This window comes from Pseudochaenichthys georgianus, unplaced genomic scaffold (genome assembly GCF_902827115.2).
Source record: "Pseudochaenichthys georgianus unplaced genomic scaffold, fPseGeo1.2 scaffold_878_arrow_ctg1, whole genome shotgun sequence".
Lineage (NCBI taxonomy): Eukaryota > Metazoa > Chordata > Actinopteri > Perciformes > Channichthyidae > Pseudochaenichthys > Pseudochaenichthys georgianus.
This window is the reverse complement of record NW_027263417.1, coordinates 1-26,562: the sequence shown is the minus strand read 5'-3', so window position 1 is coordinate 26,562 and position 26,562 is coordinate 1. Positions and strand designations below refer to the sequence as shown.

The window sequence follows — 26,562 nt, the reverse complement described above, 5'->3', positions numbered from 1 at the left end:
AAGCAAAATCAAAAGTACTTCATTGTATTTGTGGTAGTAGTCTAACAAGTACTGAGTCCAACAGTACCAATTTTATTGAGAACTTATGGCTTAAAATAATTGTATCCCTCATCAAATATAGCAGAAGTGGCTTGAGGGGACTTTGACAGAGAATAAAAGTACACAGTAAAAGTACTTCATTTATTTCATTTGGGAACTCACACATATACCTATGAAGTTGGCCAGATGTGTGTAAATTACTGTTCATGGTCATTTGAAAACAAATATGAAATTTGACACACACACACACACACACACACACACACACCCACATACACACACACACACACACACACACACACACACACACACACACACACACACACACACACACACACACACACAGAGCTGAGCAGTGCACAAACACACACGTCATGCGCCTTGTGGCATTGACTCAGCTAAGGTGATAAATAGTCTTTGTTTTCATATAATATCAGTTTTAATTCAATCAGCAACAAATCTTTTCATGTAATAATTCCGTAGTTGTACTGTGTCCATTCCATAATATTTAAGGTCATCTCAATTTAGATTGATGTTATGTGACTTCAGCAGATGACACCCTGCTTTTATTTCTGGCCCTGAAAATATTTAAAGTAGAATATGTAATTCACATGTTGTAAGATTAAAGTTTAACAACACATGAAAATCACACATGGATGAACTTAAACATTAGTGGTAAGAGAGAGCTTTGTGGTTTACCATGATGTTCATACTATATTTATTGGAACCAGTTTGTATTAACAAAGATAAAACTAGAATGATTCCAGAAGTAAAACCAAACCCAAAGATCATTAGAAAGTGATATGGGAAATATTGACCTGGTGATGTTTTGACTTTTGTGAATGAATGTGAATAAGGTTACTTTTATATGTAATATCTCACAGAAATGTAATCAGAAGACATGTCACTTTTATAATACACACATTCATCTTTATTATTTTAAATGTTGAAACCATCGACACAAGCAGAAACAGGTTGATGTTGAAACATGTCCTGAGAGCCAGAGAGCAGACTGAGAGCAGTGTGAGAGAGAAAGCAGAGTCCCAGTGAGTCAGCTCAGGACTGGGAGCACTGGTCTCTCCTCAGTGTCTCTGAGAGCGGAGTCTGGGAGCCCTGGGTGGCCTCACAGGTCACAGAGCCCACCTTCCTCCACTGGTCTGCAGAGAGCCTCAGGGTGCTGCTCCAGCTGTAGTGGGCGTCCTTCTCCAGCACCCCGGGGCTCCTGCTCTCCTCCCAGCTGCTGCTGCTGCTGCCGTCCACCTTCCAGGTCAGACTCCAGTCTGAGGGGAAGCCCTTGTTGGCCAGGCACATGAGCGTGGCCTTCCCCTGCTGCAGCTCTTCTGCGGAGGGGGGCAGCACCGTCAGGGTGGGACGGACATCACCTAGGAGACACCAATCAGATTAGAGGACAGGGAGCACACAGCTGTCCATCAACCAGCAGACACTGGGACACCTTTACTGTGAGAGCGTTTCTCCTTTAAGGAGTTTCTATCAGATGCTGGTTCTGCTCCGTCAGTCTCTCACTCACACATTGTTTCACTTCCCTTCAAGAAGCCTCTCATGCAAATCAGCACGGAGACACTTCGTACAGAATCACCTGAAATATGTCACACTACACTGGAAATAAAGTACAACATTAGGACACATTTTAAATAGCTGTGGTCTAAATCATCCAAAAGCTGAACTCTACAAACCATAATTAAATTATTTAGTGGATGAATTAACAAATACGGGAAATGAAACAATCAATTGAGCTTAACGTGAATCTCAATAATTACCCAGTTTTACAAACTTTGAAATAATGTCTGAAAGAATTCAACACATTTTTTAATATCCATCGTTATCTTTACTCTGTTCAACCGTATTTAAAAACTGTATTCGTAATGTATTTGAAAACAGACGGAGAATCGAGAACAAATGAAGAACAAGTGAATGAAACATTATCAGTTTCATCATTTCACATCTGAAGCTGTTTGAATGACAGCATGTTGGGAATGTATAAAGACATGTCAGGAAAAGCTGCTCCGACTTAGGCTCAATGACGAAGAGAAATAAAGACATGAATACTATCTAAACATTACAATTAAAATAATATATATCTATCTCTCAAACCTTCTAACACAGAATTTAAACGTCATCATATTTACTTTTTGTGCAGAAACTTACTTCCAACATCCAGTCTGGTTCCTCCACCAAAAGTCCACCACAGTGACACAAAGCCATTGAGCCGCCGTACAGAAACCTCTCCCTGTAGAGAGACACGGCTCTCTGACTTTGACTCACTGAACTAAACCTACCAGCCCTCGAGAAGCTACTTCACCATTAAAGGTGGACATAATGATGTATTCTCTGTTCGATGTTTAACTCTCATGAAAACATATAAACGTCTTTCGCTGGAGTAAAGTTAGCCTCTTAGTTCAACGTGTTTATAAAAGTATGGATACAATAACAAGGAGAGCAACTATTTCTCCTAGTGAGCTGAATAACAAGCACAACGAAAGAGAAATTGCTCTTATAAATTAACATTTGACTTACTTCCAACATCCAGTCTGGTTCCTCCACCGAACGTGTTCCACAGTGACACAAAGCCATTGAGCCGCCGTACAGAAACCTCTCCCTGTAGAGAGACACGGCTCTCTGACTTTGACACAAACACCCTCACCACACACATCCACGGGTTACCCACTTCATATAATAACTGCTTCCAGTGTTTGAACCAGATTCACAAACTATGGAGAAGTGTTGAATCTTTTTTATTTTAGATTGCTGTGGAGGAAGAGAGCTTTGATTCGAGTGGGAGTGAATTATAGGACAGTTTTAATGTTCTTTGGAAAGAACAAGTGAGCCCTGACCCAGTCCTTGAGCAGGGCACCGGACCCCCAAGTGCTCCCTGGCACATGCTCCTGTGCACCTATGTGCTTGCAAGGTGTGTAAAGACCACAGAGTGGAAACTGAATGTTCCCCCAGGGGAGGTCCATCTTCTTTCTCTTCTTCTTCTTCGTGATCAATAATCCAGGTCCCTGTTGGAGTCAGTCAGAGCATTTCCATAGAGAGACACTTTGCATCAGCAGCACCATGCTCCAGTGCTCTGGGACACTTTATAGTCCTGAGAGTTGAGCACTGGATGACTGACAGCTGTCCTTCATGCCAACAGAAGCCACAGGAATCCTCCTCATCAAGAACATGACTTTGATCTGCGTCCTCATCTGGACTCTCCTCTGCTGCTGCTTCACAGGTAAAGTCCAGAGAATCAAACTCCTCTCCTCTGTGAACATCTGTCCCTCTGAAATGAAGCGGACAAAACCATGACGCTGCTTTCTGTCTTTGTCTCTCCTCAGAGTCCAGAGGCCAGGTCACAGTGACTCAGGCTGGAGCAGTGAGCTCTGCTCCGGGACGCTCCGTCTCCATCACATGTAGGACCAGTCAGAATATTTATAATTCGAACTGTTTAGCCTGGTACCAACAGAGAGATGGAGGAACTCCTAAACTGCTCATTAAGTATACTACTACTCGAGAAACAGGGATTTCAGAGCGTTTCACAGGCAGTGGATCAAACTCTGACTTCACTCTGACCATCAGTGGAGTCCAGCCTGAAGATGCAGCAGTTTACTACTGTCAGAGTCAACATCACATCAACAGTCAGTGGGTGTTCACACAGTGAAAAAGCGTCGTACAAAAACCTCCCTCAGTCAGACTGAACAGGAACTGAGCTGACTGCTGCAGCTGGAAGCTACTGCAGAGACTGATAAACTTCACTGAGCACACACACACACACACACACACACACACACACACACACACACACACACACACACACACACACACACACACACACACGCACGCACACACACACACACACACACACACACACACACACACACACACTTTCATCTCCATTAAGCGTGTCACTTTTTTCTTTTTCAAGCAAAGACTTCTGAGATATTTCTAATTTAAAAGAATGAACTCATCCACACAATAGTAAAATACTAAATCTGTAGAAGCCACACTAAACTCATTGGTCCTCAGCTTCTTTTTGAACAGTGTTCACTTCTGTCTCACTGGAGTGACTCCCAAAGATCAAAAGTCCGGCTTCAAATCAAACATCACCTTCACTTTAAAGTCTGCAGTGAGGTAAATCCAGCATGCCCTGATCAAGAGACATTTCTGACCTCTAGTGACACAGCGCTGTAGAAGATCAGAGATAAAGGAGGCTGTCTGGCCATGTCGAGTGATAAAACACACGTAGGAATCTTAATGGCAACTTAAATACAATTTGTTTTGAAATAAATCAAAAACTAAAATAACTGGAGAAATGTTCAAGTTCACAGGAATTGTTAAACTCAAAAAACAATCTTTTAAAAGCGGCTGAATAACCTGGTAAACAGAGTAAATCCAATGTCATTGACATAAAGGCAAACATTTATTCGAAAGTAAGCACTGCCCTGCAAAGAGATCACAAAGCTCCAAAAACATGATTGACTTACTCGCAGTCAAATTGAGGAAACCCCACATAAAGAGCTGGATGCTTCCCAAATTCCCTCTGACAAGCTGCCAGGCTCCCCTCCTCCTCCTCTTCCTCCACCTTCCTCCACACACAACAAATACTTTTCAAAGGCCCAATTCCAAACCACACCCTACCCACTCCCACTCTGTGACTGAGTGAACTCTGTCTGTAGTCAAACCCACAGATACAGTAAATGAGGGTCCCTTCCTTAAGGAGGAGGGGGTAAATACAGCAGCACGCTTTGGGACGAACTCCTCTCATTCCGGAAGAAACAGAAAATTAAAATAGAGAATGCAATTCCTGAAGAAATTGCTAGTGGGAATGCTTTCGGCTGAAAATCTGACGCTGAATTGCTATCCTGAAATGTAATGTGTAAGAAGAAAGTGAAGAATTTAGATTGAAGTGATACATGAACACTGGGGGCTTGAATGTGTGATAAAAGAAGAAAAGAAAGTAAAAAAGCAGCAGAATATTTGAACTGCAAACTATTGAACTAACTTGATGATGAATGATCTGTCGCCATGGCAACGGTATTTGATGACACCCCATAATACGCTTAGATGTTTTGATGGCTGCATCGTTACCAAACCTGTGAAGTTTTGGGCCGTTTGGAGCATTTTCACTGAAGTTATGAGAAAACCGTGTTTCATAGCGAGTATTTTGTTACCATGGTGTGAAGCTGACAATTAAGCGGCCCGACCAAGCAAGGAGGCAGAGGCAGAACGTCCAAAATACAACCTGGTGTGGGCATTTATTACAGCATGAACACAATGACACACACAGCCTTAATCCTGCTGTTGTTTCCTTGAGCACAGCACAGCCTGCAGCCACAAGGATCTCACACACACTACCTGCCTCTCCAACAGCAAAACCCCAGAGCCTAAATGCCCAACCCAATCAACCCAACAGGACACAGGTGAGGGGGGAGGAGACAACACAGGGCAACAGGTGCACACAATCAACGACAGACATGGGGTAAGGGGAACACTTTTCAACAACAAAAAACTAAACAACCCGTAACGGAGGCCGAGATCTATGAGCCCAGAGATCACCTCCGTGACACATGGCAACAGCATTGAAGAAATTCCAAAACTGTCACGTAGATGTCTTCACGGCTGGACTGTTAGCACACGTGAAGTTTGAGCACTTTTTGACCTTTTTCATAGGAGTTATAGCAATATCGTCTTTTATGGCGAGGGATGCGTTTCCATGGCAACAGCCAACAGCCTATGGTGAGATCTCAGATGGACCGGTTATATACAAGCAAAGTTTGAGGGACGATGGGACGGTGTCCATTGGAGTTACAGCGACATTTTGTTTTATGGCGAGGGATGCGTTTCCATGGAAACGGCATATGATGACACCCCATAATTGACGTAGAGCTGTGTTAACCATTATCTGAAGTCTGCTGCTCTGAGCATGTCAGTTGGAGTTATGACATCATCGTGTTCCATGACACAGGTGTTTATATTTGAGCTAACGATGTGTCCAGAGATCAGAGGTTTCTATGGTGATGTGCAGTAATCAGTGAGAGACCATTTTTATTGTTCTGAATGAGAGATAAACCTCTTACATGTGAACGTTTTGTTGAAGAACCGTAACAGATATCGGTGAAATTTCAAAGTGTGAAGCATCTCAAGGACCTTGAGTATCTGAAGTGTGCTTTTTGTGTACTTTCGGGTCAATAATGTGGCCTTTTTGTCAGATTAACTAAAGGTGTGCGGCTGCTGCTGTGAGGAAATATCAGCCTGAAATTACAATGGGCTTTAATGGAGACATGTTGAAAGTTGTTGTCACTTCATGCCCTCAAGAGGAATTTCGTTGAATTATTTGTCATTTTTCAAGCTACGAGATGTTTTCCTACATTCGTCATGAAAAATTATGTTTTTTATGTAAAAAAAAATATGAAGGCAAATTTCAAGATTTCCTAGACTCTTTTATTTGTATTTTTATTTATCCTTTATTTATCCAGGAATGTCCCATTGAGATACAAGATCTCTTCTTCCAGGGAGTCCTGACCAACACGGCACACAACAAGTTTCAACATAAAACAAAGGCATTAAACAAAAAAAACATACAATTCAAACTCTAGCTGTGACATCACGCACTCTGGTTAATGTTAAAATCTGAAGAAGGCCTCTGTACCAAGGTCTGAACAATATTAAATATCTCTAAAAGTAAGAATCAGATTTAAAAGTTGTCTTACACGAATAATGTCAGAAAGGTGTGTAACGTTTTAAAGTTGGAATGAGGTTTCTGAGTGAAAGTATGAATGAACAGTTAGCAATTGAAGTTGCATGAAGATTTGTTGAAGTCTGCATAATTTCTCCATTGACTTCAATGATTACAAATGTGATGAATTATGGGATGTATCTCTAGAATTACGAAAGTTATGAATGATAAAAGTAATATCAATCGATTCCCGACCGAGCTGAACGTGTTGATGTTTGAACAGAGTTTCTGCGATGTTCAATGCGGGAGGAGAAGAGCGGCAAAATAACGTGCGGAATAATAAGAATAAAGAATTTCGTGCGTAGAAGAACAGATAGTTGGAATGATGTTAACAGCATTCCCACTAAATAACTGAAAAAGTACAAAGTAGAAGTACTTCATTTTATTGCTGGTAGCAGTCAAACAAGTAGCCTACTGAGTCCAACATTGTCCGTTTTATTCAGAACTTATGGTAAAACATATTTTTATCGCAAATATAGCACAAAAAATGCATTATTGTACTCTTGTACTTATGTCAGAGCCGCTTCTCGGCCGATTACCGTAACGGTACATCCACACAGCGGCTTTGGAAAAATCTTGCCGGCGGGCGTGTCTGAAGCTCGACCAACAACCAATCACATGAATCTCCCGCCCCTGACACACAAGCAGCGGTTTGATTGGCTAGAGCTTGTACTGGCATATGATTTGATTGGCTGACGCTTCCACCGAAAGCTTCAGAAGATTCAAAAGTTGAACATTGCTCAACTTCTGAATCCTGAGATGCCTGGAAATCTCCGCTTTGCTTCCCACAATGCAGTTCGGCGAAAAGTGAGGCAAAGTGACGTCACCCCATTCAAAGTGAATAGGCAGAAGCTTTGGAAGATTTTTTTTAACGCTGCTGTGTGGACGTACCGTAAAGGCGCTATTAATCGTGCACTTAAAAATGAAGAGCTGCTGATTTGACCAAGCAAACGAGAGGCGGCTGAGTTGACCGCAGTGTTCCCCTGCACTCCGACAGCACTGAGCCCTACATCGAGATTAAACACATGTATTTCATTTGGGAACACACACATATACCTATGGAGTTGGCCAGATGTGTGTAACTTACTGTTCATGGTAATTTGAAATCAAATGCCTGTGTCGGACACACACAAACACACCGAACACACACACACACACACACACACACACACACACACACACACATACACACACACACACACACACACACACACAGAGCAGAGCACACACACACACACACGTCATGCGCCTTGTGGCTTTGACGCAGCTAAGGTGATAAATAGTCTTTGTTTTCATATAATATCAGTTTTAATTCAATCAGCAACAAATCTTTTCATGTAATAATTCCGCAGTTGTACTGTGTCCATTCCATAATATTTAAGGTCATCTCAATTTAGATTGATGTTATATGACTTCAGCAGATTAAAGTTTAACAACACATGAACATCACACATGGATGAACTTAAACATTAGTGGTAAGAGAGAGCTTTGTGGTTTACCATGATGTTCATACTATATTTATTGGAACCAGTTTGTATTAACAAAGATAAAACTAGAACGATTCCAGAAGTAAAACCAAACCCAAAGATCATTAGAAAGTGATATGGGAAATATTGACCTGGTGATGTTTTGACTTTTGTGAATGAATGTGAATAAGGTTACTTTTATATGTAATATCTCACAGAAATGTAATCAGAAGACATGTCACTTTTATAATACACACATTCATCTTTATTATTTTAAATGTTGAAACCATCGACACAAGCAGAAACAGGTTGATGTTGAAACATGTCCTGAGAGCCAGAGAGCAGACTGAGAGCAGTGTGAGAGAGAAAGCAGAGTCCCAGTGAGTCAGCTCAGGACTGGGAGCACTGGTCTCTCCTCAGTGTCTCTGAGAGCGGAGTCTGGGAGCCCTGGGTGGCCTCACAGGTCACAGAGACCACCTTCCTCCACTGGTCTGCAGAGAGCCTCAGGGTGCTGCTCCAGCTGTAGTGGGCGTCCTTCTCCAGCACCCCGGGGCTCCTGCTCTCCTCCCAGCTGCTGCTGCTGCTGCCGTCCACCTTCCAGGTCAGACTCCAGTCTGAGGGGAAGCCCTTGTTGGCCAGGCACATGAGCGTGGCCTTCCCCTGCTGCAGCTCTTCTGCGGAGGGGGGCAGCACCGTCAGAGTGGGACGGACATCACCTAGGAGACACCAATCAGATTAGAGGACAGGGAGCACACAGCTGTCCATCAATCAGCAGACACTGGGACACCTTTACTGTGAGAGCGATTCTCCTTTAAGGAGTTTCTGTCAGATGCTGGTTCTGCTCCGTCAGTCTCTCACTCACACATTGTTTCACTTCCCTTCAAGAAGCCTCTCATGCAAATCAGCACGGAGACACTTCGTACAGAATCACCTGAAATATGTCACACTACACTGGAAATAAAGTACAACATTAGGACACATTTTAAATAGCTGTGGTCTAAATCATCCAAAAGCTGAACTCTACAAACCATAATTAAATTATTTAGTGGATGAATTAACAAATACGGGAAATGAAACAATCAATTGAGCTTAACGTGAATCTCAATAATTACCCAGTTTCACAAACTTTAAAATAATGTCTGAAAGAATTCAACACATTTTTAAATATCCATCGTTATCTTTACTCTGTTCAACCGTAGTTAAAAACTGTATCCGTAATTTATTTGAAAACAGACGGAGAATCGAGAACAAATGAAGAACAAGTGAATGAAACATTATCAGTTTCATCATTTCACATCTGAAGCTGTTTGAATGACAGCATGTTGGGAATGTATAAAGACATGTCAGGAAAAGCTGCTCCGACTTAGGCTCAATGACGAAGAGAAATAAAGACATGAATACTATCTAAACATTACAATTAAAATAATATATATCTATCTCTCAAACCTTCTAACACAGAATTAAAACGTCATCATATTTACTTTCTGTGCAGAAACTTACTTCCAACATCCAGTCTGGTTCCTCCACCAAAAGTCCACCACAGTGACACAAAGCCATTGAGCCGCCGTACAGAAACCTCTCCCTGTAGAGAGACACGGCTCTCTGACTTTGACTCACTGAACTGAACCTACCAGCCCTCGAGAAGCTACTTCACCATTAAAGGTGGACATAATGATGTATTCTCTGTTCGATGTTTAACTCTCATGAAAACATATAAACGTCTTTTGCTGGAGTAAAGTTAGCCTCTTAGTTCAACGTGTTTATAAAAGTATGGATACAATAACAAGGAGAGGCAACTATTTCTCCTAGTGAGCTGAATAACAAGCACAACGAAAGAGAAATTGCTCTTATAAATTAACATTTGACTTACTTCCAACATCCAGTCTGGTTCCTCCACCGAACGTGTTCCACAGTGACACAAAGCCATTGAGCCGCCGTACAAAAACCTCTCCCTGTAGAGAGACACGGCTCTCTGACTTTGACACAAACACACTCACCAAACACATCCACGGGTTACCCACTTTATATAATAACTGCTTCCAGTGTTTGAACCAGATTCACAAACTATGGAGAAGTGTTGAGTCTTTTTTATTTTAGATTGTTGTGGAGGAAGAGAGCTTTGATTCGAGTGGGAGTGAATTATAGGACAGTTTTAATGTTCTTTGGAAAGAACAAGTGAGCCCTGACCCAGTCCTTGAGCAGGGCACCGGACCCCCAAGTGCTCCCTGGCACATGCTCCTGGGCACCTATGTGCTTGCAAGGTGTGTAAAGACCACAGAGTGGAAACTGAATGTTCCCCCAGGGGAGGTCCATCTTCTTCTTCTTCTTCTTCTTCTTCTTCTTCTTCTTCTTCTTCTTCTTCTTCTTCTTCTTCTTCTTCTTCTTCTGTGGTGGAGGTGTGTTTTTGAAGAGGGAAGAGGGATTTTCACTTTTAGTTCGTTTGTTTCTGTTTCAATCGTTTTCTTTCACTGTATGATCTTACGTGGGGATATTTGTACTCTTTCCAAGTACGGTTAATTTGTTTTTCCGTGCCTCGTGGCTGGGATGGCGTCCTTCGGGGCGCCGCCGGTGTCTCTGAGACACGGAGTGCGTTTGGTGGCTCAGGCCGCAAGCACAGTGGAGCAGGTGCTGCTGGCTGTGGGGGAGCAGGTAGGCCATGTAAACATCTCCTATGCTTCCCGCATGAACAAAGCGGTCGTGGTCTTTTTGAAAGACCAGAAATATGTAACCGAACTTATTGAGAGCGGATTAATGGTAAACGAGGAATATATCCAAGTTTCGCCGTTGGCGACACCGTCCACGCGGATCACTGTGTCTGGCGTTCCTCCATTCATCCCGAATGAGGCGCTGGAACGGGAGCTGAAGCGGTTCGGTACGTTTGCCAGTAATCTCCGCACTGTTGCTCTGGGGTGTAAAGATGAAAAGTTAAAACATGTCCAATCTCTACGGAGACAGGTGTTCATGTTTCTGACTTGTCCCACTCAGACACTGGATGTGTCTTTCCGGGTGAGGCATGAAGAGGGGTTTTATATGGTTTATGCGAGCTCAGGGAACGTAAAGTGTTTTGAGTGCGGGGAGTCGGGTCACAAACGTGTTGCATGTCCACAGAGACGGCACGCCGCTCCGCCGGGTGCGGCCGAGCCCGGGGCCGCCGAGCCCGTGGCGGCGGAGCCCGTGGCCGCCGAGCCCGGGGCCACCGAGCCAGTCGCTGGGGCGGCCGGGGCCGCTGGGTCGGCGGCCGCGGAGCCCGGTGTCGCGGGGGCTGCTGTTGCACCCGCCGGGGCCTCAGGGGCTGCGGATGAAGTAGAGATGAATATCGGGAGAGATGAAACGGGGATTGTAGAGAAGGTGGTGAGTGTGAGAGGAGAACATGTGGAAACAGGTAAACGGGTGGGAGATGATGTAGCGGGACAGGTGAGGACCGGGGCTGTGGGACAGGTGGAGGCTGTTGGCACACAGCAGGAGCTGCCGTCTGGTTCTGGGAGGCAAACAGAGCTTCAACAGGCTGCAGACAATAATGAGGTGACAGAGATGGACACAGACGGTGAGGGGGATTCTGACTGTGTTTCAGTTGCAGATAGTCTCTCTCATAACGCAGAGATATATTCTTTGGAAGAGATTAATGTCTTTTTAGATGAGTCCTTTGGCAAGGCAGTGGAAGTGAGAGAGTTTTTCCCTGACACTAACAAGTTTCTTCATACAGTGAGCACTCTTCAGAAAGTTGTAGGGTTAGACCTGCTGGATGAAAAGAAACGCTATCGTCTCAGGAAGCATGTCACTAATATGAGAAAAGTTCCGAAAGGAAGCAAAAAAGGGGGGAAACTGAAAAGGTCTAAATAATGTCAACATGATCATGCAACACTGGGTGTCTCCTCTCTGCTGTGTGTACCTGTCTGTTATTTTTCTCTATCTCCTTCCTCTGATGCAGGCGTTAAGGGTTGCTTCTTTAAACATTAACGGGGGTAGAAGTGCACAGAAAAGAGCTTTAGTGCTGGAGGTCTTTAATCAGAAAAAATTAGATGTGATATTTCTGCAGGAAACGCACAGTGATAGCCTGGATGAGACGGACTGGGGGATGTGGTGGGGGGGTCAGTATGTACTCAGTCATGGCTCAAACCTCAGTGCTGGAGTAGCTGTTTTTTTCTCCCCCTCTCTAAATGTTAAGATCGTATCCAGCACAGAGATAGTGGCAGGTAGAGCCTTGATGGTGAAAGTGGAACTGTTAGAGTTCTTTTTCACTTTTATTAATGTTTATGCACCCAATCAGGGCCCTGCACGTGTATCTGTGTTTCAGTTATTAAAAGATGAGTTGGACACTAGTGTACAGGGGGAGTGTGTGATACTGGGGGGGGACTGGAACGCTTGCACTAATGTCACTTTAGACAGAATAGGACGGGAGCCGCATCCTCAGTCGTCCCTTTTACTGTCACAGGTGATAAGAGAGGCTGACTTAGTGGATGTGTGGAGGATGAAACACCCCTCTGTCAAACAATACACCTGGATGAGAATGCTAGATGGGGCGTCAGTGCAGCCAGGCTAGACAGATTTTACATGTCTGCTTCTTCTATTACTCGTGCAGTGAACTGTCACATCCAACCGGTTGGTTTCACAGACCATCAGCTAGTTTCTTTAGATTTAGTTTTATCCAACACAGAGAAGCCGAGATCGTTCTGGCAGTTTAATGTTAAAATTTTACAAGATTTGACTTTTTGTGAGAATTTTAAATTCTTTTGGATCAACTGGAAATCAAAGAAAGAGTCTTTTCCCTCCCTGAGTCAGTGGTGGGAGGTAGGAAAGGCTCAGATTAGAGTGTTCTGCCAACAGTATACAGCCTACTCCACTGCAAACATTAGGAGAGCTATAGAGCAGTTAGAGAGGGAGATCAGAGAGTTAGAGAGTGTGTCTGCTCGAAATATAGAACAGTCCCTCCTAAAACAACAACAGCTTAACTGTTTTCTTCAGGAGAAGGCCAAGGGAGCCCTGATCAGAGCCCGTTTCATTTCCATGAGAGACATTGATGCACCAACCACCTTCTTCTTCAACCTGGAGAGGTCTGTGGGCCAAAGGAAGCAGATGGTATGTCTGCGTCTCCCTGATGGACAGGTCACCTCTGAGCCTGCTGAGATGAGGAGGCATGCAGTGTCCTTCTACACGGACCTGTTCAAAGCTGAAGGTTGTGACGTGGAAGCTGCTGATGAACTTCTTCAGGGTCTTCCACAGCTGAGTCCAGCCGAAAGTGACACCCTGGGCTCTGACATTACGCTGGAGGAACTGACCTCTGCGGTGACACAGATGGCCTCCGGCAAGGCTCCCGGCATAGACGGTTTACCTGCAGACTTTTTTAAACATTTCTGGAGTATTCTGGGACATGACTTGCTAGAAGTGTTGATGGAGTCCTTTGGGAAAGGGACTCTTCCAGCTTCCTGTAGACGTGCAGTGATTTCACTGTTGCCTAAGAAAGGAGACCTAACCCTGCTGAAGAACTGGAGACCTGTGGCTCTCCTATGTACGGACTATAAGATACTGTCAAAGGTCTTAGCTAACAGACTGAAGGTTTTTATCGAACTTCTTATCGGTCCTGATCAGACATATTGCATCCCTGGCAGATCAATTGTGGACAATTTGTTTTTGATGAGAGACACTTTTGATGTTTGTAAACTGTATAATATAAATGTTGGTATTATTTCTATTGACCAGGAGAAGGCGTTTGATCGTGTGGATCACACTTTTCTGGCTGCCACATTGCAGGCTTTTGGTGTTGGGGAGCATTTTGTGTCCTGGGTGAAGTGTTTGTACAGTGATGCATGTTGTGTTGTGAAGGTGGGGGGGGGCTGAGCAGACCTGTACCAGTTAAAAGGGGGATCAGGCAGGGCTGCCCTATCTCAGGCCTATTGTATAGTATTGCCATCGAGCCGCTTTTGTGCAGACTTAGAAACCGGCTGAGGGGCCTGTGTCTGCCAGAGTCAGCTCAGGCCCCCCCGGTGGTTGTATCAGCTTATGCTGATGATGTCAGTGTTTTTGTCCAGGGTCAGCGAGATATCCAGGAGCTACAGGACAGTCTAGCTTTGTACAGGAAGGCTGCTTCAGCCAAAGTTAATTGGGAGAAGAGTGAGGCAGTTTTGGTAGGTCAGTGGAGTTTTGAAAATAGGCCCAGTCTTCCTGGTAACCTTAGCTGGGGAAACAAGGGTTTAAAAGTCCTGGGAGTTTGGTTGGGGTCCGAGGACATGGTGGCACAGAACTGGGAGGGATTGCTGGAAAAGGTGCAAGCAAAATTAGCCAAATGGAAATGGCTGCTCCCCCAGCTGTCCTACAGGGGAAGAGTTCTTGTCGCCAACAATCTGGTTGCCTCGTCTCTGTGGCACAGACTGCAGGTGTTAACCCCACCGCCGGGCCTCATGAAACAACTGCAGCGGCTCCTCGTGGATTTCTTCTGGTCGGGTCATCACTGGGTGCCAGCATCGGTCCTGTACCTGCCCGTGGCGGAGGGGGGGCAGGGCCTCGTGGACATTACTGCAAGGACTGCTGCTTTTAGACTGCAGGCAGCTCAGCAGCTGCTGTATGGTGCCTCTCCCTGCTGGCTGGCTATGGCCCGGCTGCTGCTCTGGAGGGCGGGGGGCTTTGGTTTTGATAAACACCTGTTTCTGCTGAAGGCCCCTGCGTACAAGATCACTGGACTTACACCTTTTTACTGCTCAGTCATCAATGCCTGGAAGATTCTGAGTTTTACCAGACCACCCGACCCCCGCCCTGGGATGTGGCTGTTTGAGGAGCCACTGTTTGACACTGGTTTTCTTTCTGGAACCCTTTTCTCTTCAGCCACCCTAAAGAACGCGTTCATTGAAGCGGGAGTGGTAAAACTTGGCCATTTGACGGGGGTCTCCATGGAAAAACTGGATGAGGTGACGGGCATTCGATCAACCCGAGTTCTAGAGAACCTGGTAGATGAGGTGTGGCAGTCGCTGTCGCCATCCCACCTGACTTTTGCTCTGGATGCAGATCTGGCTGACCAGTGGAGAAAGGGACATGATTATGTTTTTCCTTCCTTGAGTGTGGGTCCTGCGGTGGGGGAATGGAGAGAGGAGGAGGGTCTCCTGCTATCACTGGGGACTCTAACACCTGCAAAGTTCAGCGCCTGCAATGGGAAGAAGCTATACCTTAGCTGCGTAAAGGTGTTAAACCTCAGCTCGCTTGCAGGCGTCAGAGAGTCGAGGTGGACGGATGTGTTTGGCTTGGGCTCTTCCCCTCAGGGCAGCTGGCGGATCCTGTATAAAGCTCCGGTTGAAAAACGGATGGCTGACATCCAATGGCGAATTATACACGGTGCAATAGCCACTAACAAATACAGAGCTCATTTTGACCCAGGCACAAGGGGAGGCTGTCCGTTCTGTTTTATGGCAGAAACATTGGAGCATTTAGTCGTGTCCTGTCCCAGATTGGCTGGTCTTAAAAAAATGTTACAGGGGTGGGTGGAGGGGTTCGGGGAGGTTTTCTCCATACCACTTTTTGTCCATGGCCCCAAATACATCCTGAAAAAGAAGGAAACCCTACTGTTGATGAATTTCTTGTTTGCTAATGCAAAATTAGCAATCTGGAAAAGTAGGAAGAACCAACTTGCTGGAGTGGGATGGACGGATGCAGTGCTCTGTTTGAGGGGGCTGGTGGCAGCGCGTCTGAGGGTGGAGCATGCGTACTATACGCTGATCAATCACCTGCAGGGGTTTCTGGATGTGTGGGCTGTGGGGCAGGTTCTGTGCTCGCTGGGGGAGAATGACTCTCTCATATTGAAGTTTTAAAGGATAGGTGTAGTTTTTGTTTTTAAAGTGTATAAAAGAGGATGTTTTTAAATGGGTAAAACGCTTTTCAAATGATATTTATTTGGTAGTCATGAAAATCTGTTTATTTATTTGATTGTGTAATGTTTTAGTTTTGTTCCGACTCTGTTGCAGGGTGGGTGTATGTTTAAAACAAATGCAAATAAAATTTGTTTTAAAAATCAAAATCTTCTTCTTCTTCTTCTTCTTCTTCTTCTTCTTCTTCTTCTTCTTCTTCTTCTTCTTCTTCTTCGTGATCAATAATCAAGGTCCCTGTTGGAGTCAGTCAGAGCATTTCCATAGAGAGACACTTTGCATCAGCAGCACCATGCTCCAGTGCTCTGGGACACTTTATAGTCCTGAGAGTTGAGCACTGGATGACTGACAGCTGTCCTTCATGCCAACAGAAGCCACAGGAATCCTCCTCATCAAGAACATGACTTTGATCTGCGTCCTCATCTGGACTCTGCTCTGCTGCTGCTTCACAGGTAAAGTCCAGAGAATCAAACTCCTCTCCTCTGTGAACATCCGTCCCTCTGGAATGAAGCGGACAAAACCATGACGCTGCTTTCTGTCTTTGTCTCTCCTCAGAGTCCAGAGGCCAGGTCACAGTGACTCAGTCTGGAGCAGTGAGCTCTGCTCCGGGACGCTCCGTCTCCATCACGTGTAGGACCAGTCGGAATGTTCATATTAACGATTTAGCCTGGTACCAACAGAGAGATGGAGGAACTCCTAAACTGCTCATTAAGAAAACTAGCACTCGAGAATCAGGGATTTCAGAGCGTTTCACAGGCAGTGGATCAAACTCTGACTTCACTCTGACCATCAGTGGAGTCCAGCCTGATGATGCAGCAGTTTACTACTGTCTGAGTGGACATAACATCAACAGTCAGAATGTGTTCACACAGTGAAAAAGCGTCGTACAAAAACCTCCCTCAGTCAGACTGAACAGGAACTGAGCTGACTGCTGCAGCTGGAAGCTACTGCAGAGACTGATACACTTCACTGAGCACACACACACACACACACACACACACACACACACTTTCATCTCCATTAAGCGTGTCACTTTTTTCTTTTTCAAGCAAAGGCCTCTGAAATATTTCTAATATATTAAAAGAATGAACTCATCCACACAATAGTAAAATAGTAAATCTGTAAAAGCCACACTAAACTCATTGGTCCTCAGCTTCTCTTTGAACATTGTTCACTTCTGTCTCACTGGAGTGACTCCCAAAGATCAAAAGTCCGACTTCAAATCCAACATCAGCTTCACTTTAAAGTCTGCAGTGAGGTAAATCCAGCATGCCCTGATCAAGAGACGTGTCTGACCTCTAGTGACACAGCGCTGGAGAAGATCAGAGATAAACATGTCGATCTCTAAAAGGGACCACAAGTATCTTAAACTGGATTCTTTATTTAATGTGGAGCCATGAACAAAAATCAAGACAGCTGTTACATGAGATCTTTTCAGAGCCGGTCAAAGTTCATTTAACAGTCCTTTGAACATTTCAGTGAGTGATGGATGTGAAAGTTAAGCAGAAATGGAATCACGCCGTTTAAATGGACAAACAATCTGTAAATGATCATCTCCAGCTTAGCTTGAAGCACATTGTGATACAACTTAACAAATAATGTCAACGGTAAACAACAGATTTGAATCCAACACTTCATGCTGCTCAACAGTCACTGTCTGATCTCAAGTGTCAGCTATATTTCAGACAGTAGATTTGAACAGATGATAAAACAAGGAGCATCTGAAAACTGAAATAATACAACTTTATGGAGATTAAAGGAAAGCATCAGCATCTCAGGATTCTACTGCAGAGACTGATACACTTCACTGACGACCAGTGGCGGTTCTAGACCAATTTGACTGGGGGGGGCCACTGGGGGGCCAGTTATTTTCTGAGGGGGGCACAATAAATGCAGGACGAAAAAGAGAACTAGACAGTATGAAGTAATTGCGCATAAGAAAACAATTCAATACAGTTATTGGTATTTGTTTCAGTACACTTATTTATTTCAGATAGATCTTATAGTTATTACTGTTAGCTTCAGCTTAAGTTATAGTGCAATGTTTGCACTAACACCATATTTATATAAAAATAAAGGCAATGAACAGTTACATCTCTACTTTACATAAGGGTGTCTGCACAATCTCACATTACAGCAACAAAATCCTGCGGTTTTTGGCAAACCGAGTACCAGAAAATATACATTTAAAAAAATAAAATAAAACTTTTCATTGTTAGGGGGGCCACGGGGGTCAGAGGTCAGTGTTAGGGGGGCACTGGCCCCCCTGCCCCCCTAGAACCGCCCCTGCTGACGACACACACATTCACACACACACACACACACACTCTGACAAGCTGCCATGCTTCCCTCCTCCTCTATTTCCACCAAAAGCATCTGACAACTGAAATACTAAAGCTTTAGGAAGAGAGATCAGAGTCTCAAGCCTCTTCTCAGAGTAACACAACTGTAAAAGTATCTTCAGTGTAGAGAGACACGGCTCTCTGACTTTGACACAAACAAACTCACCAAACACATCCACAGTTTACTCAGTTTATTCAGTGCTTGAATTGGGCCGGTACTCACCGGTACGCAGAACCGGGACTTCTGATTTTTTCCCATCTGCGTACCGTTACTTCTTACTGTGTACCGGCACCTCATGGCACATCTAGGTACGCTGCGGCGCATATTTGTTGTGTTTATGCTCAGTTGCAACTCCCGCACTCTGTCGACTGCGATAGACTAGAGCAGGGGGGGGGGGGCGTGCTAGGCGTTGTGGCGAATGAAGAAAACATCCGCCAGCCGTAGAAAGCTGGGTCGCTGTGCGACGTGGGGACGGGCGTGAATATCCCGGTGGCATCACAGGCTCTGCCCTTGCATGATTCAGGTCCTACCTGACAGACCGTAGCTTCTCAGTGCAGCTAGGTGCCTTCTCCTCTGCTAAAGCCCCTCTTACCTGTGGGGTTCCCCAAGGCTCTATCCTGGGCCCCATCCTCTTTTTACTGTACATACACTGGCCCTATTCTATTCTCACAAAACACAATATTCCCTTCCACTGCTATGCAGACGATGTACAGATCTATCTGCCTCTCAAAGCAAATCTCAAACACTCACTACAGCAGTTGATGGACTGCTTTATAGAGATAAAATCCTGGCTGAGCAAATACTTCCTTAACCTCAACGAGAGCAAGACTGAGGTCATCTTTTTTGGACCCCAACCTCCAGCCTCTCCGGTTGATATTCTGGGCTCTCTCAATTAAAACATCCTCCCCTCAAAACGTACAAGGCAAGGCAATGCAAGGCAAGTTTATTTATATAGCACTTTTCAACACAAGGCAATTCAAAGTGCTTTACAAAAAACGAAAGACATTAAGAAAATGGCATTTAAAATCAGTCTTTAAAAAGAAAAGCTAATAAAATAAACATAACAAGAAAAAATACATGGATAAAAGTTAAAGTGCAGTCTAAGATATGAATAGTTCAATTAAAAGCAGCGACAAAAAGAAAAGTCTTCTTGCTGGATTTAAAAGTAGTCAGAGTTGCAGCGGACCTGCAGGTTTCTGGGAGTTTGTTCCAGATATTTGGAGCATAATAACTGAACGCTGCTTCTCCAAGTTTAGTTCTGACTCTGGGGACAGAAAGCTGACCAGTCCCTGAAGACCTGAGAGATCTGGATGGTTCATAATTTAGCAGGAGGTCAGAAATGTATTTTGGGCCTAAACCATTCAGTGCTTTATAAACCAGCAGCAGTATTTTGAAATCTATTCTTTGACACACAGGAAGCCAGGGTAAAGACTTCAGAACAGGAGTGATGTGATCCACTTTCTTAGTGTTAGTGAGGACTCGAGCAGCGGCGTTCTGAATCAGCTGCAGCTTCCTAATAGATTTTTTAGCGAGACCTGTGAAGACACCATTGCAGTAGTCCAGTCTACTGAAGATAAAAGCATGGACAAGTTTTTCCAAATCCTGCTGTGACATTAGTCTTTTAATCCTAGATATATTCTTTAGGTGATAGTAGGCTGATTTAGTAACTGTTTTAATTAGTGTTAATTTCGTCAGCTATTTTTTTATTTAGTTTTAGTCTTAGTCCTGTGTTAAATTTCCTTTTTAGTTTTAGTCATATTTAGTCACCTTCATCCTGTTTTTATTTAGTCAAGTTTTAGTCGACTAAAAGTCTGAGCATTTTAATCTTATTTTAGTCAAAGAAAACTAATTATTTTAGTCTACTTTTTGTCAATGAAAACTGTTGAGTCTTTTTGTGTCATATAGAACATTTCAGTCAAACTAGTCTAGCCAAAACCAATAATTTGTCATTTAGTATATAAATAAATAAGATTATCTTGTCCTTATTTGATGAAAAACACAGGTTGAATGATTAAGAAGCTTTGCAGAGAGTATCTGGTCAGGTTTGTGGTGTTTGTACCAGCTGTGTTATGGCCACATTGCTTCCCTTCTGATGAAACAATGCATTCGCTTTTTTTCTCCGCCTCATTGTAGCGAAAATGGGCCCAAATATCACATTGTTTCTTTCTCCCAAGCAGTGGTGGCTTTAGACTTTTTCGTTGTCCGTCATTTTGACAGACAGGATCGTAACATTTCCGTCATAATCCATTTTTATCCGTCGAGTGCACAATGTATCACTCACTCGCGCTGACGGGGGGGTATTCGGTTAACGCGACCACTGCTCCTAAACCCTGTTGTTGCCATTTTATTTTCTGTTAAATAAGGTTAGTTAGAGCAGTGGTTCCCAAACTTTTTGTGCCCAAGGCACACCAAAGGACAAGTACAAATATCAAGGCACACCTATTGTGCAAAATAGCCCTTATAACACGTGTTATCACTAATATCATGTAAAATATCTGTAAATGTGCATAATTATTTACTAATGCCAAATAAAATGTGACAAAGACAACTATATTACTCATGAAATATTTATTAACGAAATATTTCAATTTATTTGAAACATTATCAAATTAGGCTTCATCAAAGCAGCAACACACTCATTTAAACCAGACAGGTCACAACATTGAAAATGAGAAAAAGGAAATTCAGCACAGAGAACGGTCAATGCAAGGAAGCTGCATTGTCCATGGTCCTGAACTACAAATTATAAATGTTACATTTCAGCAGAGATGGGGTCGTTACTAAAAAAAAGTAATATATTACACTACTTCGTTACTCTCTACATAAAGTAACTCGTTACTTTACTCGCAGGACCGGCCCGCCCCTCCCTGCAGGCAGATCACGCAGACTTCTAAAGTTTCAAATGTTCTCTTTAGTTCAGTTTCCATTGTCACATAAGACTGATCCAGATCCTGAATGTTTTCCTATCTGACCGTGGCTGTCCTCTGTCTCCTGCTATCTGTATATTTTGCGCAGTCTATCTCTGCTCACTCTGTTGTGTCGGCGTGTTCTCCTGCGTGTTGGCCATGTGTTGCACTGGAGACAGACTGGAGCACACCGCAAAGACTTCAGCCGAGCACGTACGAACTGCGCATGTGTGAGTGGCAATAACTCTCCTTACCAGCAGGCGGCGGTAGTGTGTATTCGTCATTCAAAACAGGCAACAACCGGAAGACAGAAGAAGAACAGACTGTGATATAAACAAACAACAAATAGCGTGTGCGGTAGCTCCACCTTAGCAAGTGTTTTGCAGGTGCTTGTTGAGGTTTGACGTTGTGTTTACAGCTTCTGGCCTGGACAGTTTGCACCTCACCGTCACATTCCTGTCTATTCTTCGGATGAACTCAAAGTAATGGGCATACCTCCACCCCTCGAGAGTTATCGCTGACTCAGCCATGTGTATGCAGCACTGTACGTGGAGATGTGGACGCACAAGTCACGTAGATTACGTACATATAAACCTACAAAGTACTGATATAGTAAATTAAAAAATAATTATTTTTGTGTAGTTGTATATTGCAATAATAATGTATGGTTGTCACAAAATCCCACGGCACACCCGGACTTGCCTCACGGCACACCAGTGTGCCGCGGCACACCGTTTGGGAACCACTGAGTTAGACCCGAGTCTTCCTGACAGTTAATATTGTGCCGCTGCCCGGTGTAATTCAAATGTACCGCCGCGCGCAGCACAGAAACAGCTGCTGCTCTGCCGCAGCACCGGAAATGGAACTGCTGGGAGAAAAACTGACTATCAGAGATTTAACTTTATCTTTGATAATATTTCGTCTCCTCATTTTTCGTCAACGAAAGTAAAGAGAGATTTTGTCATAGTTTTTATTTAGTAAACTACATTTTCGTCTCGTCACTTTTCGTCAATGATATTGCATGATGATTTCGTTACAGTTATTGTTTACTGCCGTCGGTGCCGTCTCGTCATCGTCTCGTTTTCGTCATGGAAAAAAAGGTCGTTGACGAACATATTTCGTCATAGTTTTAGTCAACGAAATTAACACTAGTTTTAATGTGACTGTTGAAACTCAGGTCCGAGTCCATGACTACACCTAGATTTCTGGATTTATCTGTCGTTTTGAACATTGCAGGCTGAAGCTCAGCGCTAACTTTTATACGTTCTGCCTTGGCTCCAAAATCCATTACCTCAGTTTTATCTTTGTTTAATTGGAGAAAGTTCTGACACATCCAGTCATTGATTTGTTCAATGCACTTACTCAGTATTTGAATTGGAGCATAGTCTCCTGGTGAAATTATTACGTAAATGTGTGTGTCATCCGCATAGCTATGGTAACTTATTTTGTTGTTTTTCATTATCTGAGCCAGTGGTAGCATGTAGACGTTAAAGAGAAGAGGCCCCAAGATGGAGCCTTGAGGTACCCCACATGTCATATTTGTCAACTCAGATATGTATTTACCTATAGAAACAAAGTTGTTTCTGTCCTTTAAGTAGGATTCAAACCAATTTAGAACTGTTTCCGAAAGTCCCACCCAGTTTTCCAGTCGGTCGAGTAATATGCTGTGGTCAAAAAAGCAAAAGCAAAAGTACTTCATTGTATTTGTGGTAGTAGTCTAACAAGTACTGAGTCCAACAGTACCAATTTTATTGAGAACTTATGGCTTAAAATAATTGTATCCCTCATCAAATATAGCAGAAGTGGCTTGAATTTGTTCTCAGGGACTTTGACAGAGAATGAAAGTACACAGTAAAAGTACTTCATTTATTTCATTTGGGAACACACACATATACCTATGAAGTTGGCCAGATGTGTGTAAATTACTGTTCATGGTCATTTGAAAACAAATGCTGGTGTCGGACACACACACACACACACACACACACACACACACACACACACACACACACACACAGAGCTGAGCAGTGCACAAACACACACGTCATGCGCCTTGTGGCATTGACTCAGCTAAGGTGATAAATAGTCTTTGTTTTCATATAATATCAGTTTTAATTCAATCAGCAACAAATCTTTTCATGTAATAATTCCGCAGTTGTACTGTGTCCATTCCATAATATTTAAGGTCATTAAGTAGAATATTTAATTCATATGTTGTAAGATTAAAGTTTAACAACACATGAAAATCACACATGGATGAACTTAAACATTAGTGGAAAGAGAGAGCTTTGTGGTTTTCCATGATGTTCATACTATATTTATTGGAACCAGTTTGTACTAACAAAGATAAAACTAGAACGATTCCAGAAGTAAAACCAAACCCAAAGATCATTAGAAAGTGATATGGGAAATATTGACTTGGTGATGTTTTGACTTTTGTGAATGAATGTGAATAAGGTTACTTTTATATATAATATCTCACAGAAATGTAATCAGAAGACATGTCACTTTTATAATACACACATTCATCTTTATTATTTTAAATGTTGAAACCATCGACACAAGCAGAAACAGGTTGATGTTGAAACATGTCCTGAGAGCCAGAGAGCAGACTGAGAGCAGTGTGAGAGAGAAAGCAGAGTCCCAGTGAGTCAGCTCAGGACTGGGAGCACTGGTCTCTCCTCAGTGTCTCTGAGAGCGGAGTCTGGGAGCCCTGGGTGGCCTCACAGGTCACAGAGCCCACCTTCCTCCACTGGTCTGCAGAGAGCCTCAGGGTGCTGCTCCAGCTGTAGTGGGCGTCCTTCTCCAGCACCCCGGGGCTCCTGCTCTCCTCCCAGCTGCTGCTGCCGTCCACCTTCCAGGTCAGACTCCAGTCTGAGGGGAAGCCCTTGTTGGCCAGGCACATGAGCGTGGCCTTCCCCTGATGCAGCTCTTCTGCGGAGGGGGGCAGCACCGTCAGGGTGGGACGGACATCACCTAGGAGACACCAATCAGATTAGAGGACAGGGAGCACACAGCTGTCCATCAACCAGCAGACACTGGGACACCTTTACTGTGAGAGCGTTTCTCCTTTAAGGAGTTTCTATCAGATGCTGGTTCTGCTCCGTCAGTCTCTCACTCACACATTGTTTCACTTCCCTTCAAGAAGCCTCTCATGCAAATCAGCACGGAGACACTTCGTACAGAATCACCTGAAATATGTCACACTACACTGGAAATAAAGTACAACATTAGGACACATTTTAAATAGCTGTGGTCTAAATCATCCAAAACCTGAACTCTACAAACCATAATTAAATTATTTAGTGGATGAATGAACAAATACGGGAAATGAAACAATCAATTGAGCTTAACGTGAATCTCAATAATTAACCAGTTTTACAAACTTTAAAATAATGTCTGAAAGAATTCAACACATTTTTAAATATCCATCGTTATCTTTACTCTGTTCAACCGTATTTAAAAACTGTATTCGTAATTTATTTGAAAACAGACGGAGAATCGAGAACAAATGAAGAACAAGTGAATGAAACATTATCAGTTTCATCATTTCACATCTGAAGCTGTTTGAATGACAGCATGTTGGGAATGTATAAAGACATGTCAGGAAAAGCTGCTCCGACTTAGGCTCAATGATGAAGAGAAATAAAGACATGAATACTATCTAAACATTACAATTACAATAATATATATCTATCTCTCAAACCTTCTAACACAGAATTAAAACGTCATCATATTTACTTTCTGTGCAGAAACTTACTTCCAACATCCAGTCTGGTTCCTCCACCAAAAGTCCACCACAGTGACACAAAGTCCATTGAGCCGCCGTACAGAAACCTCTCCCTGTAGAGAGACACGGCTCTCTGCCTTTGACTCACTGAACTAAACCTACCAGCCCTCGAGAAGCTACTTCACCATTAAAGGTGGACATAATGATGTATTCTCTGTTCGATGTTTAACTCTCATGAAAACATTTAAACGTCTTTCGCTGGAGTAAAGTTAGCCTCTTAGTTCAACGTCTTTATAAAAGTATGGATACAATAACAAGGAGAGGCAACTATTTCTCCTAGTGAGCTGAATAACAAGCACAACGGAAGAGAAATTGCTCTTATAAATTAACATTTGACTTACTTCCAACATCCAGTCTGGTTCCTCCACCGAACGTGTTCCACAGTGACACAAAGCCATTGAGCCGCCGTACAGAAACCTCTCCCTGTAGAGAGACACGGCTCTCTGACTTTGACACAAACACCCTCACCACACACATCCACGGGTTACCCACTTTATATAATAACTGCTTCCAGTGTTTGAACCAGATTCACAAACTATGGAGAAGTGTTGAATCTTTTTTATTTTAGATAGTTGTGGAGGAAGAGAGCTTTGATTCGAGTGGGAGTGAATTATAGGACAGTTTTTAATGTTCTTTGGAAAGAACAAGTGAGCCCTGACCCAGTCCTTGAGCAGGGCACCGGACCCCCAAGTGCTCCCTGGCACATGCTCCTGGGCACCTATGTGCTTGCAAGGTGTGTAAAGAACACAGAGTGGAAACTGAATGTTCCCCCAGGGGAGGTCCATCTTCTTTCTCTTCTTCTTCGTGATCAATAATCCAGGTCCCTGTTGGAGTCAGTCAGAGCATTTCCATAGAGAGACACTTTGCATCAGCAGCACCATGCTCCAGTGCTCTGGGACACTTTATAGTCCTGAGAGCTGAGCACTGGATGACTGACAGCTGTCCTTCATGCCAACAGAAGCCACAGGAATCCTCCTCATCAAGAACATGACTTTGATCTGCGTCCTCATCTGGACTCTGCTCTGCTGCTGCTTCACAGGTAAAGTCCAGAGAATCAAAGTCCTCTCCTCTGTGAACATCCGTCCCTCTGGAATGAAGCGGACAAAACCATGACGCTGCTTTGTGTCTTTGTCTCTCCTCAGAGTCCAGAGGCCAGGTCACAGTGACTCAGGCTGGAGCAGTGAGCTCTGCTCCGGGACGCTCCGTCTCCATCACATGTAGGACCAGTCAGAATATTTATAATGTGAACTGTTTAGCCTGGTACCAACAGAGAGATGGAGGAACTCCTAAACTGCTCATTAAGCAAACTACTAGTCGAGAAACAGGGATTTCAGAGCGTTTCACAGGCAGTGGATCAAACTCTGACTTCACTCTGACCATCAGTGGAGTCCAGCCTGAAGATGCAGCAGTTTACTACTGTCAGAGTCTCATCATC

The 26,562-nt window shown here is 43.7% G+C and overlaps 4 gene segments (V, D, J or C); 1 reads left to right on the top strand and 3 right to left on the bottom strand.

The window, feature by feature from the left end:
- Positions 1-943: 943 nt before the first annotated feature.
- LOC117444661 (Ig kappa-b4 chain C region-like) lies at positions 944-2,800 on the bottom strand. The segment is given in 2 exon segments: positions 944-1,421; positions 2,575-2,800. Coding segments are annotated over 2 exon segments (462 nt in total).
- Positions 2,801-3,050: 250 nt separating this feature from the next.
- Positions 3,051-3,769, top strand: LOC117444664 (immunoglobulin kappa variable 3-20-like). The segment is given in 2 exon segments: positions 3,051-3,274; positions 3,378-3,769. Coding segments are annotated over 2 exon segments (414 nt in total).
- Positions 3,770-8,479: 4,710 nt separating this feature from the next.
- LOC117444659 (Ig kappa-b4 chain C region-like) lies at positions 8,480-10,301 on the bottom strand. The segment is given in 2 exon segments: positions 8,480-8,957; positions 10,112-10,301. Coding segments are annotated over 2 exon segments (462 nt in total).
- A 13,540-nt stretch (positions 10,302-23,841) lies between these two features.
- Positions 23,842-25,708, bottom strand: LOC139433662 (Ig kappa-b4 chain C region-like). The segment is given in 2 exon segments: positions 23,842-24,313; positions 25,469-25,708. Coding segments are annotated over 2 exon segments (456 nt in total).
- Positions 25,709-26,562: the final 854 nt, after the last annotated feature.